The sequence below is a fragment of the Bos indicus genome, chromosome 9, assembly GCF_029378745.1.
Source record: "Bos indicus isolate NIAB-ARS_2022 breed Sahiwal x Tharparkar chromosome 9, NIAB-ARS_B.indTharparkar_mat_pri_1.0, whole genome shotgun sequence".
In the NCBI taxonomy this organism is placed as follows: Eukaryota; Metazoa; Chordata; class Mammalia; order Artiodactyla; family Bovidae; genus Bos; species Bos indicus.
Genome location: NC_091768.1, coordinates 89,303,902 through 89,318,926, shown reverse-complemented (window position 1 = coordinate 89,318,926; position 15,025 = coordinate 89,303,902). Strand labels below are relative to the sequence as shown.

The 15,025-nt window shown below is 38.3% G+C and overlaps 1 protein-coding gene across 4 annotated transcripts in view; it reads right to left on the bottom strand.

Moving 5' to 3' along the window:
• Positions 1–15,025, bottom strand: part of ESR1 (estrogen receptor 1) — a 410,467-nt gene that overhangs the window by 233,287 nt on the left and 162,155 nt on the right. For all 4 annotated transcript variants that reach the window (XM_070796395.1, XM_070796393.1, XM_070796396.1 and 1 more), the window contains one exon: positions 13,182–13,372. In XM_070796395.1, coding sequence (XP_070652496.1) covers positions 13,182–13,372 — 191 coding nt within the window. The remainder of the gene's footprint in view (positions 1–13,181; positions 13,373–15,025) is intronic.

Sequence of the window (15,025 nt, the reverse complement as noted above, 5' to 3'; positions counted from 1 at the left end):
ATGGAGGAGTGAGGAATTGAAATCCTTTAAATGCCCTGTGCAAAACTGATAAAAGGTGACCAAATCATTTTTTTTTCTTCTCTAAGATCCGGTTTACTGTCACAATTTTAAAAATTAAAGGATACATCTTGGAAGTGGTTCACATCATAGGGAAGTTTATGCCAAGGCTTAGAAGTGAAAGTCTTAAAAACACCCTTTCATAAACATCTCATTAAATTCAAACCAGGAAAAAACATAAAGAAGCTTTCAAGCATAAAAATTACAGAATCTAAGTTAAGCTTACTTAAATACATCTTAGCTTGGGACCAATTGTTTTCTTCTACATCAAATATCAAATGCATTTGCCTGTATAATAGCTACATTATATATTACTACAGAGGAACATCTTCAGATTTTTATTAACATCACTCCCATGTCCAACTTTAAAAGCAAACTGTAATAGCACATTATCCTGGAAATGAGTAAAGTATTATCAACTTCTGAATACATGCCAGACTTACTAGTAATGCCAGCTATACAGATATACACATGGGATATGTTTTTAAAACATGTTACAAATAATAAAAACCCATATGTATGAATGTGTGTGTATATATATATATATGCATATATATATATATAAATAACTGAATCAATCTACTGTACACCTGAATCTAATATAAAACTGTAAATCAATTACATTTCAATAAAAATTTTAAAAGTAAACTACAGATAAACTTCGAAAAAGTTTAAAAAATAAAAAGACTCATACTCCCCTAAAATATTATATAATGCTCCCCTAAAATATTATATAATGCTCTTTAGTATTAAATATGCAGACGTGAGCCATGCAATCACAATGTAAATCTATGAAGTAGAACTCAGCCTGATCCTCTGATGCAGAGGACGAATTTAAATACCAAAATGTTTTCAAGTTCACTCCAGTGCAAAGTGCCCATGCCTTCCTCTCAACTCAGAACCTTACCTTCTCAGATACCCCTTTATTTCTTTATACTGCTTTGAGGCATCTCCTGTGGCACTGAGTTTAATGCTTCTGTGGTTTAGTATGTATTATTATAATCTTTCCATTTTTGTACAAACTGAGTTTTTAATTGGATCTAGAGTCTATGGCATTTATACTTTTTAATTGGATCTAGAGTCTATGGCATTTATATTTTTGCATTTTGGGTTAAAATAAAATGGTCATTCAAGAAATACCTGTTGCATAAAAAATCTTGTTCTAAGTGTCTGAGCTCAAAGAGCTAGCCCTCTTGGGTGGAGAAGCTGTGAGAAACTTGGACAGGGAGGTCCGTAGGCTAAGAAAACATGAGCTAAGAAGAGTGCATTAAGGCAAAGCAAGAATTGAGTCTGCTTTGAGAGATGACACTTCTTAGAAGTCAGGTTGGGTGGCAAGAGAGGAGAGAATGGCTTGTACCAGATAACACAGGCAGAGGGAAAACAACTCCCACAAGGGGTTGGTGAAGACATCCACCAAATTAACTTGATAAGAAAGAGGCGAGTACGAAGAATTGCACATGATGAGGTCTGTCCAGAGAGCAGACACGGGGCTGGTCTGCAGGCACTGGTGTAGCAGGAAGAGTGATCAACATGCTAGCAATCAGAAAAATAAAACAGAGAGGAAAACCATCTCCAAGGTGACTGCAATCAACCATCGCGTCACTGGTTAGCACTGGTGGTAAGTGCACTTTTACATAATTTTCAAATGAAATCTCTCATTAGGAATTCTGCTGTGTCAAAGGGACAAAAGAATGATAAACTTTTGTTATCTTCAGTTCAGTCACTCAGTCGTGTGACTCTTTGCAACCTCATGGACTGCAGCACGCCAGGCTTCCCTGTCCATCACCAACTCCCAGAGCTTGCTCAGACTCAAGTGCATTGAGTCAGTGATGCCAACGAATTGTAATATCTTCTCTGGTGTATAAGGAAAATATTGTGAAATTCATTAAGTGAATTCAGTTCACTTAATGAAATGCAGTAAAGTGTATGCAGAATTCTTTTAAATCACTCTGCTTAAATTTGAATCACAAAAAGATGTATATTTATAAATGTAACCTAGCCACTCACTCCTGGGGGGCGATTTAAGAATTTCTTTACTCATTCACTCCACACTTTCTAATACATGATTTTCAAACTGCCAAATGAAGCAGATAAATATGTTTGTTTGGATAAAATTTAAAGTCTACATCCTCTTTCTCAAAGAAAAGAGAGAGAACAGTACCTATGGCAGAGAGAAATTATAATTTAATAACTAAATTGTTTACTTCTTTGTCCCTTTATTTATTAACAACTGGAAAAAATGAAGTCTCTTGTTATTGCAGCTAAAGGAAGACGAAAATGTGAAGAAAATAATAGAAATCCTTCCCCCACTATACTCTTTCTCAAGCAAAGCATTTCCTTTCTTCAAAAACATTAAATCTGCTCTAAAACTTACACATGAGCAGAGAATTAACATAATTGCAAGAAAAAGCTTTACAAAGTGGATGGCAGATCTATGAAATAGATTTTTCTTGAATGTTGTTATTTTTCAGTCAAAAAAGTCAGGCAAGCAGGTTATCGTATAACTTGTATACACAGTTCTGAAATGGCAAAGTACAATATAGAGATCAGAAATGAGCAGACTATATATCTCAAAGTATACTTTTCTCTGAATGAGCATGAGAGAATCAGGCCATTCTCTCTGAAAGGACCTGAAAGGAAATAGCGTTTTAAAGATGTCAACAGCAACTTTGTATGAAGGAGAGGGAAATTCAGGCAGCATTAGGCCATGGACCGCCATCAGTAGGAACTATAACAGCAGAGGTAGCACATAATTTTGAGGGCTAGTTAATGCCCTTTGAAAATGTACCTATTAATGGCTATCTATAATTTTAGTGTGAAATCATTGCCGCTCATAAACAAGGCTTTCTAATGGAATTGATGATAAGCTTAATCACTATATATGGGCATAAAGTCTACTCCTTTAATGGAAACAGTCAATGCCATGACCAGGACAGAACCATTTAGTAGGGAAATTGGAAATTTAATTTCAATCAGATGAACAAAAAGATGAAAAAGAATGCTTGAAGTGGTAGCATAAAAAACACCAGCGATTAAAAACATTTGGAACCTTCGCTTACCTTTCAAAGGCATTTGTTGCCATGGTTTTTAAAGACCTCTGAAAGCTTCAGCTGTGTCCACAAGAGCTGCCAAGAAATAGGGGTTCTATACTGATTTTATTTGTCAAATGCATTTTGTCTTAATTATCTCCAAGATAAAGATTTCTTGGCCGAAGGATATAAAAAAAAAAAAAAAAAATCCAGTGTTATTTCACAGGTAGAAAGACTATGATTTTGCTTTTCTGAGCCAGTCTTCAAATGCATGCGTGCACTTGTGCACGCACCTCTAATTTTCATACTGTAGCATTTAAGAGTAACTAGCACTTAAAACTGGTAATAGGGATGGCATTCTCATTGAAGGAGGTTTTTAGGTCTTAAATTTTAGGGCTGTGCCTTCCTTTTTCTCTGTTCAGAACAAGGAGCCAAGCATCTGGCAAATTTATCCATAGCTGGAGGTAAGACTTTTAGAAAGTTTCACTATAAATGCTTTCATTTGAAAATTACATGATAACTCATATGTATACACACTAAAACTCTTTGGCCTTTTGGCCCCAGTAGTTTTAATTCTCTTGCAAAATCTGCATGTTTCTGGGTTTAAAAAAAAGATGTCTATGGACTCCCACAGTATTCATAATGTGGGGGAAAACTTGCTTTTTATTTGAACATCATAAAAATGCTTATATTTGTTCCTGCTGTTTACTATTTTTATAGCTATTGTTTTGGTACCAGCATATTCTCAAACTGGAAGATCCTGGAGAGCAGTATTTAGTCCTATTGGGCTAATTTGTGATTTTTCTACTTAGAAGGGCCTTGAACATAAACTTTTAATAATGAGAGTGTTTCTTATAAGGTTTTGGTAAGATCCAGGAACTCATATTATCCTGAGAATCAAGAGGGTGTTTCTGGAGTTGCTTCTTCATTATTAATGGACAACCGTGAGGAAGTATTTAAAACATTCATGTCATCAAGTTTCTTTAAAATTTATTGAGGAAATCGATTCCAACTCCCACCAGAAGAGATTACTGCTTCTGTCTCTGTAGCTGCTGGATAATTCTATCCGGATATCCAATTATCATGTCAAATTCAGTATGTCTGGAATGTAACTTTCTCTTGTTTAGTCACTAAGTCACACCCAACTGTTCTTGGGACCCCATGGACTGTAGCTCACCAGGTTCCTCTGTCCATGCGATTTCCCAGGCAAGAATACTGGAGTGGGTTGTATTTCCTTCTGCAGGGGATCTTCTCCACTGACGGATCGATCCCACATCTCCAGCATTGGCAGGCAGGTTCTTTACCACTGTGCCACGAGGGCTAGTTTTTTCTAATCAGCCTTCCTCTTCATCTTCCCAGTTCAGGTAATGACACCATCATTTTCCCTCTGTTTTTTAACTTGTTCAACTTCCTTCTTTTCCAGATATTTCATATTGAATCATCTTAAAATAAGGTTAATTCTTTCACTTATAATATTCTTCATGCTATTCCTTTTCCCATTTCACAATACCAACGTCGAGATTTAGTATGAAGTATGTCTAAGGTTTGTGAATAAGAGCCAAATTCATCCTCATGCTTTTTCAGTCGCTCCCTTCTCTGGTCCCTCCTATATGCCTTTGGCAGATAAATCTTAATTAAAGACTGTTTTGTCATCTCTCTCCCATGATTTAAAAAAATGGAATGGTTTTGTGTTTCCTAATCCTAACCTTCTTTTCATTCTTGTATTTATTCATTGAGTGACTCCTGTAATATGAAGTCTTGATTTGGATCTTGCTTTTGGGAGACTCACAGACAGAGAAAGACACACACACAAACATAAGCAGACCTTGGAGATTTTAAGGGCCAGGTTCCAGACTACTGCAATAAAGTGATCATCACAATAAAAGGAGTCACACAAATGCTTTTGTTTCCCAATACATATAAAAGTTATGTTTATACTATACTGTCATCTATTGTGTACAATAGTATTATGTCTAAAAAATGTACATGCCTCAGTTAAAAAATACTCTATTGTTAGAAAACGCTAACCGTCATCTGAGCCTTCAGCAAGTCACAGTCATTTTGCTGGTGGAGGGTCTTGCCTCAATGTTGATGGCTGATTACTGATCAGGGTAGTGGCTGCTGAAAGTGACAATTTCTTAAGACAACAAAGTTTGCAACATCGATTGAATTTTCCTTCATCTTGAACAATCAGAGGCCACTGCATGGTTATTAATTAGACTAATTTTAATAGTGTTGTGTCTCAGTTAATAGAGAGACCCAAGCAGAAGGGCAGAGAGTAGGGAACAGGTCATCACTGGAGCAGTCAGAACACATGACATTAATCAATTAAGTCAGTTATCATATATGGATTCAATTGATGATGCCCCCAAAATTACAATAGTAACATCTAAGGCCACTGATCACAGATCACTGTACAAACATAATAAGAATTTAAAAGTTTGAAATATTGTGAGAATTGCCAAAATGTAATAAAGCGAGATAAAGTGAGCAAATGCTGTTCAAAAAATGGCACAGATAAGACACTTGATGTAGGGTTGCCACAAACCTTCAATTTGTAAAAACACAGTATTTGCAAAGAGCACTAAATCAAAGTGCAATAAAACCTGATATGTCTGTACCTGCCATCCTAGGCAATGGGAACAAAATGTAATCATCCCAGAGTATCCTTGGGAAATTGGTTACAGGACCCCTTCGGATACCAAAATCTGTTCAAGTGCCTTATATAAAATAGCCATAGCATTTGCATATATGCCACACAAATCCTCCAGTATTTTTTGAATCATCTCCAGATTACTTATCATACCCAATATAATGTAAATGCAAATAGTTGTAAATGCAATGTCAATACTAGGTAAATAGTTAGCTGGCACAAGAAAAATTCAAGTTTTGCTTTTTGGAACTTTCTGGAAATTTTCTTTACTATTTTCAATCTGGAGTTAGTTGAATCCACAGATACAAAGTGTTGACTATAATATGGAGGGTCATAGGAGAGACAGAACTTCTGCATTAACATCAGGGGTTTGATACAAACACTTTTGACAAAAAGAAATTGTACAGGTAGATCTGGAAAGAAAGTCCCAGCAAAGAAATGGGATGATTATGTTTGAGTAACAGCAAGTAGCCCAATCTAGACAGTCTATTTCAGAAGTAGAAATGGTGACTTTAAAACAACTAAAAATACAGGCTAGGGCAAGACTGTGGAAATCCTTGAATGCTTGGTTGTCAAAGGATTATTCTGTGGGCCCTGAAAGTCATTAGAGAATTCTGTGCAAAGTGTTGATATGATTAGTGATTTGCTAATGTTAATAGACTGTGAGTGTGCAGACAGGTTTAGAAGGAGGAAACCAAATGAAGTAAATGAGTTAAATGGAGAAGGCAGAAGAAAAAAATTAAATTACTGCAATGATCATGATGAAAGTTAATGGGGCAAACTCTGGGTAGTGGGAGCTGAATGGATAGACATTAAAGAGATAGACTCAACAGGATTACACAACGCCTCTGATGGGAACCATCAGGGAAGGAGTGCAAACTGAAAAGATGAGGATAACAAGCTCCATGCTTCCAAGTCTGGACACGTAGGGGACTGTTGAGGGAACTGATATAAAGGCGGTCAGAAGGAGCTAGTGTTGGGGACGCACAGGAGTCACGAAGTAGCAAGGTTGCTAACACAAAATTGTTAAAACAGCATTAAGTGTTACCTCACACTTCTGGAGGCTAACAGTCTGAAATCAAGGTGTCAGCAGAGCCATGCTCCTACTGAAACCTGCAAGAAAGAATTACTTGCCTTCTGGTATTTGCCAGCAATCCTTGATGATCCCATGGCTTGTAGATGCATCACTTCAATATCTCTCTCCATCATCTCTGTCCAAGTTTCCTCTTCCAATAAGAACACTAGTCCTCTTGAATTACAGCTCCACCCCACTCTAGTATGGTGGAGCCTCACCTTAACTAATTGTACCTGCAATGACCCTATTTCCAAATAAGGTGACATGCTGAGGTACTGGGGGCTTAGAACTTCAATATATCTTTTGCGGGGACACAATACAACCCATAACACAGCAGCCCTCAACCTTCTGACATCAGGACCATTTTGGTGAAAGACAGTTTTACCACGGACCAGGGGAGGGGGATATTTTCAGGATAATTCAAACCCATTACATTTATTGGGCATTTTATTTCTATTATTATTACATTGGGATGTATAATGAAATAATTATACAGCTCACCATAATGCAAAATCAGTGGGCTCCCTGAACTTTTTTCCTGAGCTCAGATGGTAATGTCAGCGATGGGAAGCGGCTGTTAATACAGATGAAGCTTGGCCGCTCACCCGCCACTCACCTCCTGCAGAGTGGAGTAGTACTGGTCCATAGCCCAGGGGTTGCGGACCCCTACCATAACAGATATATATGACAGTGCTTAGGAAGCTGGGCAGATAAACGGATGAGAAGGAGAAAGGAACAGAGGCTGCAAACTCTGGGGAATGCCTGCATGTAGAGAGATGAAGAGGAAAAGCAAAGAGTCAGGGAGAAGACAAGAAGCCCTTGGTTCTTTCACAGTCGATTTACTCAATTTCCACTGTGCATTTCTTGGTTTATGCTATTTCACATTTCTGGAATTCTTCTCCAAACTTCTTAATGCCTATGAAAATCCTTCCATTCTTTTCAGGCCTATATCAAACATACCACTTGCATTAACACTTCTCTTGCTAACTTCTCTTAATCAAATAACTCCCTTTTCTGAGGTCTTCCTATAGGTTTTATCTGTCATTCTTTTGACTTCTTGCCATATTCTCTTATTTAACAGATGTGTGCTCAACATGACTATAGTCATGGGAGATATTGCAACAAACAAGGCCGGAAATCAGCTCTCACTGAGCTTCCATCCAAGTGTGGGCAGGAGTATTTGACCATGGCACCTGCTGCATGCATGTGTGCTCAGTTGCTAAGTCGTGTCCGACTCTTCTGTGACCCCATGTACTGCAGCCCGCCAGGCTCCTCTGAACATGGGGTTTCCCAAGAAAGAATACTGGAGTGGGCAGCCATTCCCTTCTCCAGGGGATCTTCTTGATTTAGGATCGAACCCTCATCATCTCCATTGGCAGGTTGGTTCTTTACCACTGAGCCATCAGGGAAGCCTGGCACTTGTTGCAGACAGATAATCATCAATCAAGTGAATAAATTTTAAAGTTCATTAAGGGTTTAAGGACCTTAAAGAAAAGTACTTTAAAAACAAACAAAAAAAAACACTGAAGGCAAAGATTTATAGGGTTATTTTTGGTGACATAATCAGGGGACACTTCTCTGAGAATACAATCTTGGACAGGAATTGAATGATAAGAAGCCAACCAAGTAGAGAGCTGAAAGCGAAGAAAAAAATAAAAGGGAACCGCTTGTGCTGAAGAAGGAACGCATGCGGTGTGTTGGGGGAAGAGAAGTATGGCCAACCTGGTTGGATTACAGTGATAGGGAGAGAAGTGAGCAGGGATACAACCATGCAGAGTACTTTAAGTCATGGAAAGGGATCTGGACTTTAACAGCAGTGAGCGTTTGAAGTACAAGAGCATGTGACCTGATTAACGCATCTGAAATATCTCTGCTGCTGTTGTGTGGAGACTAGACTGTGGAGGGGCAAGTGGGGAAATATGGAGACCAAAAATGCAGGAATTTTGTGTGAATGTACTGCCAGAACCAACTCTGAGCCATATCCCTGAAAGGACTCCAGAGATAAGACAGCTCTGTAACAAGAGAGCAGCCTCCACTTCTACCCCATCCTCTGGCCTTTTCTAGACAGGGGTGCACATGTCAAGACAGAAGGCAACTGGAAATGGGAAACTAAACATAAAAACTAAACTATCTTGGGCAAACAACAGTGAGCTCCTAAGGACAAAGGAACTAAGTTATCTTTTCACAGACTAGCTGAACAGGCCTGAGGTTCCGTGGAAAGTCAGTCTCTGCTCACCCCTGCTGCTGAGGGAGCTATCCAGGGTGCTGGACTCTCACCCTGAAGCTTTCTAAGGCCTGATGGGTCAGAATATCTGTTGTCCTTGTGGGACCCGCGCTGTGTTGCAAATTGGTACCATGTCCTTCTGGCCTTAGCTAACCTTTAAGCCCCAATGTGTGCCTGGGCCATGTCCATTTGGTGTCATGTTAAGCATCTTCCATAGATCCCTTAGAAAGAAAAGAGAAAGTGGCAGCATAGCTAGGGGTGTATAATAGGTTTGAGCCTCCACTGTGCCTCATGACCATTTATAATATGGGCCTTTATAACATTTATTTGTAATACTATGACCAAGCAGCAAGTTCTGTGGAGTCCTTTTTCCTCCAAATAATATTCAGATGAAGTACCTGGTTGCTGAAAGTGACAGTGAAAGTGTTAGTCGCTCAGTCATGTCCAACTCTTTGTGACCCCATGGATTGCAGCCCACCAGGCTCCTCTGCACATAGATTCTCCAGGCAAGAATACTGGAGTGGGTTGCCATGCCCTTCTCCAGGGGATCTTCCTGACTTAGGGATCGAACCTGGGTCTTCCGCACTGCAGCCACCAGGGAAGCCCTAGTACCTGGCTGCTGAACCTATTTATATATATAATATATTTATTATTTATATATAAATAATATTTGTTATTCATATATTTATATATAATAATAGTTATTCATATTTATTTATATGTATTTAGTTTGTTTTATTTATTATTTAGTATATATATCTATATATACATATGAGTTTATACAACTCATCCAAGGGTCTCTGCCTACAATACATCTTAAGGAACACTGCCTCTCTACCTGCAATGATTAATAAATTCACAGAATATCCAATTTCACCCATCTCCTTTAAGTCATGTCCTTGACTTTGCTTTAAAAAAAAAAGTACGTTTGACTGGAAGCCATTACTAAATGTCTTGAGTGATCAAGCTCACACACTAAGTAGGGGATGAAACTCTGTATGTTTTCAAGTCAAACACTTTACCTCTTCAACTAAACACTTAGAACACTAGAGCAATCTGATGGATACTCATTTCTAGCTCTTTTCTTAAGAAGAAAAGCAGGGAGAGCTACAGCATCTTCAGAACTTTCTACCTGCATCATGTCAGACCCTTCACTGTCCTTAAATAGGCTTGAGGGCCAGTGTGATTTATAAAGAGTCATAGAAGTTCAGCAAAACTTTTTAGCTCCAAGTTAATAAGACTATGATGAGAAAGACTCTATTGCTCTGGTGTTTTCCTTTTACGTGCACAAACAAATCAAATAGATGGAAATGCCACAAAAGTAAAAAGGAAGTAAATTACTTTGTTTTTACACAGCCTAAGAATAAATGCATGGCCCAGGAATGCCTTTGTTTAACCAAATTGTATATTAATTTTGTTAATTTTTATTCATAGAACTCCCCAAACTCTATCTTATCTCCTAGTCTTTGCTCACATACTCAGTTCTATTTTCATATACTCATCCTGCCCTTCTTTTTGCTTACTTGCAAAATCCTCCAGACAATTTTAAAACAGGAAACATTCTTTGAGAGCCTGACTAAACCCCGACCAGGAATGAGTGAAGCTTGGACCCTATAAGACCTGATTTCAACCTGTCTTGGTACTTATTATACTGTAATTTAATTGCTGGTTTATTTGTTCATCTCTTGTACTACCTTTAAGCTCTATGTGGATAAAGACTATGTCTTGCTTATAACTATATCTCCAGGACCTCACATAGTGCTTTGCCTAGTAGGGGCATTCGATAAACAAACTAATCCATTAGGGGACTTCATGACTTATAAGGTTCCCCCATCTTTAAGTCTTTTTTCTGTTTTCTGTTCTGATGCCTTGATGTCTACAGACAATACTAAGTGCAACATGGTGTTACACAGCACAATCCTAAATGCTGAACCTCTGTGATAAAAAGAACTATGTGAAAATGCTGTCACTGTTCCTTGGAGGAAGGTCATTTCTACCCTCAATCTCAGTCTTTTTACATCTATAACTGCCAATATTTTCCCTATATTCATGTATTGTTTTCCCTATCTGTATCATAGCATAGCTCTTTATACCGACTTTCTAATTCTCTCATGAGAACAAATACCTTTGCCTCCTCCCCAAATAAATTCTAAATTTTGTGGGATTATGGATTATGTCTTACACATATTTTTATTTCTCTCAGAACATCTAGCACAGGTACAGAGTAAGTTCTCAATAAACATGAACAGATAAAACATTAGATTTGGAAATCATCAATTTCTCTTTTCATACATTAAATCAGGAGTCAGCGAATTACGGCCCACAGGCCAGTTGTACTTAGTTACCTGTTTGTGTATATAAAGTTTTGTTGGCACACATCCATTTATTTATATAGCGCCTGTGACTTCTTGCCGCAATGCCAAAGGTGCACAGCTGCTACAGACTGCATGACCTGCAAAGCCGAAATAGTTCCTCTCTGGTTCTTTGCAGAAAACCTTTGCTGACCACTCTTCTAAATCATTTTTATAGATAAGAGAACTCAGTCTCAGATAAATGACTTGCCCAAGTTTGCGGTTGAACCTATCCACTAAATCTGCCTCTGTCAGATGATTTCTCCATGTCAGATTAAATGCCTGATAAAAAATATGATATCTTAGATTATATAAAAGTAAATAAAAAGGAGGACCACAAATGAAGATGGCTGTCAAAAGACCTTTAAGGATTTATACTAACTTAAACCAAAATACAGATATAATTTTCCTAAATGAAATAGTGTCTGCTAGTAAAAATTAAATAGTCTATGCTGATACGTATATTCATATAAAAATTTACTTGCATATATTATAAATTTTAGTAAAATGCTGACAAAAAAAGGTCCAAGCCTTACAGTAGATTTCTAAAAGATGTAGAAAGTAATAGCTGTCCAAAAAAAGTGCTTTGTAAATGGACCAAGTTGACCTCACACACTGCTCTATTAAGATATGAATAGCCTTTTAAAAAATCCATCCACTGGCAATGGAAGGAAAAATAAATAGTGTGTATCATTCCCCAGCTTTCACCCCACATTAGGGCAGTGAAGAGCTACTGCAAAAAGTCTGTGAGAATAGTGATTCATTCTCTATTCAAAAGTGTCTGCAATCAGTACCTCTTAATTTAGTAGAGTCCGGTTTTTAACAAGTTACTTCAGTCTCAGTTTCTATACAGGGAATCACATAAAAACTCCATCGGAAATATTCTTAGTGCTTATATACTAAACTTTGCTTAAGCTGAAAAGGTAAAGGAATAAGAACAGAGAAAAATGGTCCAGTATTAAGACAAAAGATTAATCCAGCTAGACTGCTGTCAGACCTCTGTTCTTCTCAAAGGATCTTTCGTATAGATATTTTAGGTAGTAAAAATGATTGGTGGCCCACCCCCAGGGCATCCCCTATAGACAATATAGCAAAAGTATAGACACTCCTGGAGTAGAAATGAAATGTAGCCGGCAGTCTATCAGAGAAACTGCACTTGGAAAACGATATACAAGAAAAGGGTCAAAGCAGACACTGCGAATGAAATGAATGAAATGTTACGGGTGCATACTTAATAACTGTTTGGTACAAATAATACATCCCTTATTACTGAGTCTTCTCATTTTAGCAAAAGGTCATGTTCTCCATTGAGACAACAAAGAAGTGGAAGAAGAACAAGAGAAGAATGCGTTAAATTAGAATTGGTCTGGAGCAGAGATCAGAACACAATGCTTATCTAGGCAAAGCCAAGTTGGAGAAATAACTATGTATGGATAATTAATATCACACAACATCACATAAGTCTAGCTGCCTACAACACACAAAGATCCACTTGCCATCCCCCAATCATGGCACAGACAACGGCTCAGAGAACCAGCTATTGAAATCCTCTTCCTGTAGAGTTGCTCAAGACTGTTGGGATCTTGCCAGATGGAGGAAGCATAATTACTCAGCCACAACTGCCCTGACATTTGCCAACTCCTTCTCCTGGGACCTTATCTCTTCTCCATGTTTCTATCATAGATGCTAGTGCACTCACTAGGTATTAGCGTTTCCTGATCATATGTCTTCCTCTGTTGCTTCCCCTCTTAGGATTAAAAAATGGGATGAGTTGTTTGCAATACACTATTACCTTGAATACTTCTCTTGAAGAAGGCCTTACAGCCCTCGCAAGACCAAACTCCGTAATGGTAGCCTGAGGCATAGTCATTGCACACTGCACAGTAGCGAGTCTCCTTGGCAGATTCCATGGCCATGCTTCCCTTGTCACTGGTACTGGCCAATCTCTCTCTGCCACCTTGGCGTCGATTATCTGAATTTGGCCTGGGGAAAAAAAATAGGAGAAAAAACAAAACAAAACAAAAAAAAACCCAGTGAATCCATTAACATTAGAAAAGTAAAACATGCACTATCCTCTAAAGAATAAGAGGCTTGGAAGATGTAGCAGATCCACTTTATTCTGACATTTTGAAATAATGAATCATAATGTAAGCTAATCTTTCATTACCTCTGCAACCGTCTGTTGCAGCAAAAGGTGTTTGCCTATTATATTAACCTTGAGGGGAAATTGTTTATTGCAAATCTGCTTAAAAAATGGACTGCCTACACCAGAATATATTATTCAGAAAATGACAAAATGAAATTAGCTGGTTTCTATTAGATTTATTCATTTTTTTAAGGGTTCACAATGAACTCAGAACCATTAGAGACCAATGCTCATTCCAATTCCAGACCATGCTAAGGGTCTTTAGAAAGTGGAGACAAAGCATAAAAAAGGGGAACATTTGAAACTCAGATGAACCAATGAGCCATGTAGAACAAGTGCAGAAAGATAATTCAGATTTTTATGTCACTGTTATCAGATAACCCTAGGTATCAGTTGTTTAGACTTGGCTATAACTTGAGCATACTAGTCAATGTTCAATATTCCTCTTCAAGAACTTGCAGAATGAGAAGAACAGAAGAACACAAGAGATTACACCAGCCTTGAAAATTTTTAGGGAGGAAGCACATCTCAGAAAAGAAACTGAGAAAGTACAAACAAAAGTTCTGGGAGACCCAAGGAAATGGGGAAGCAAAAAGTTTAAAGAAGTAGAAAGCTTTAAAAAGGAGAGACTGATAAAGTGAAGTTGGATTTGACATGAAGAACACTTGGCAAGGAGTCTCAGTAGACAGTACAAGCCAACCCAGTGGCTGGAGAGTGGATGGAATGTAAGGAAATAAAAATAAATGAGGGCCATTTCTTTGAGAACTTGATGCAAACGCGAAGAGAAAGAGATAGGGTTGTCACTGAAGAATATAAAGATGAGAAAGGATTTTCTCCCTGGAGGGAACTTGAGAAGTCACGCAGATTGAATGGGCCAGCAGGCAGGGAATGGTGGGAGGTACAAGGAAGGGAAAAGAGAATAAAGTCAGGAAGAAAAGTAAAGCAGTCGGGATTAAAGACACAGGTAGAAGGAACAGCCTCACTGAAGATACCTTGAAGAAGATAGGGAGAAACGAGATCAGGAAAGGAGTAGATGAGACTAGGTTTGTATCGCTCATGGAGCCAAGTATAGGAGCAGAAATTACCCTGACCCCAGGATTTGCTGGGCATGCACAACAGAATAAAGGTAGAAGGCTGGGGAGCGTGTGGCCGGAGCCCAGCACAGTGCCTGGTATGTGGCTGGCACTCTATACTATCTTGAAATGAATGAACAGTTGTCCAGGGTATATAGGGGAAAAAAAGAAGTAGAAAACTATTTGAAGGAGAAATGGAATGAAGCCTATGACATTTAAAAAGAAAATAAGATGAGATAAAGTGAACTGAAGATAGAACTTCCAGGGTCTCTTGGTTAAGGAAACTCACACTTCCTGCTTTCCACTGACTGCCCAAATAACCAGACCACCCTGCCCATCACCATTCCTTCCTTTCACAAGCCTTGACCTTCCTTTTAGGGCTTCCCTGGTGACTCAGATGGTAAAGAATCTGGCCGC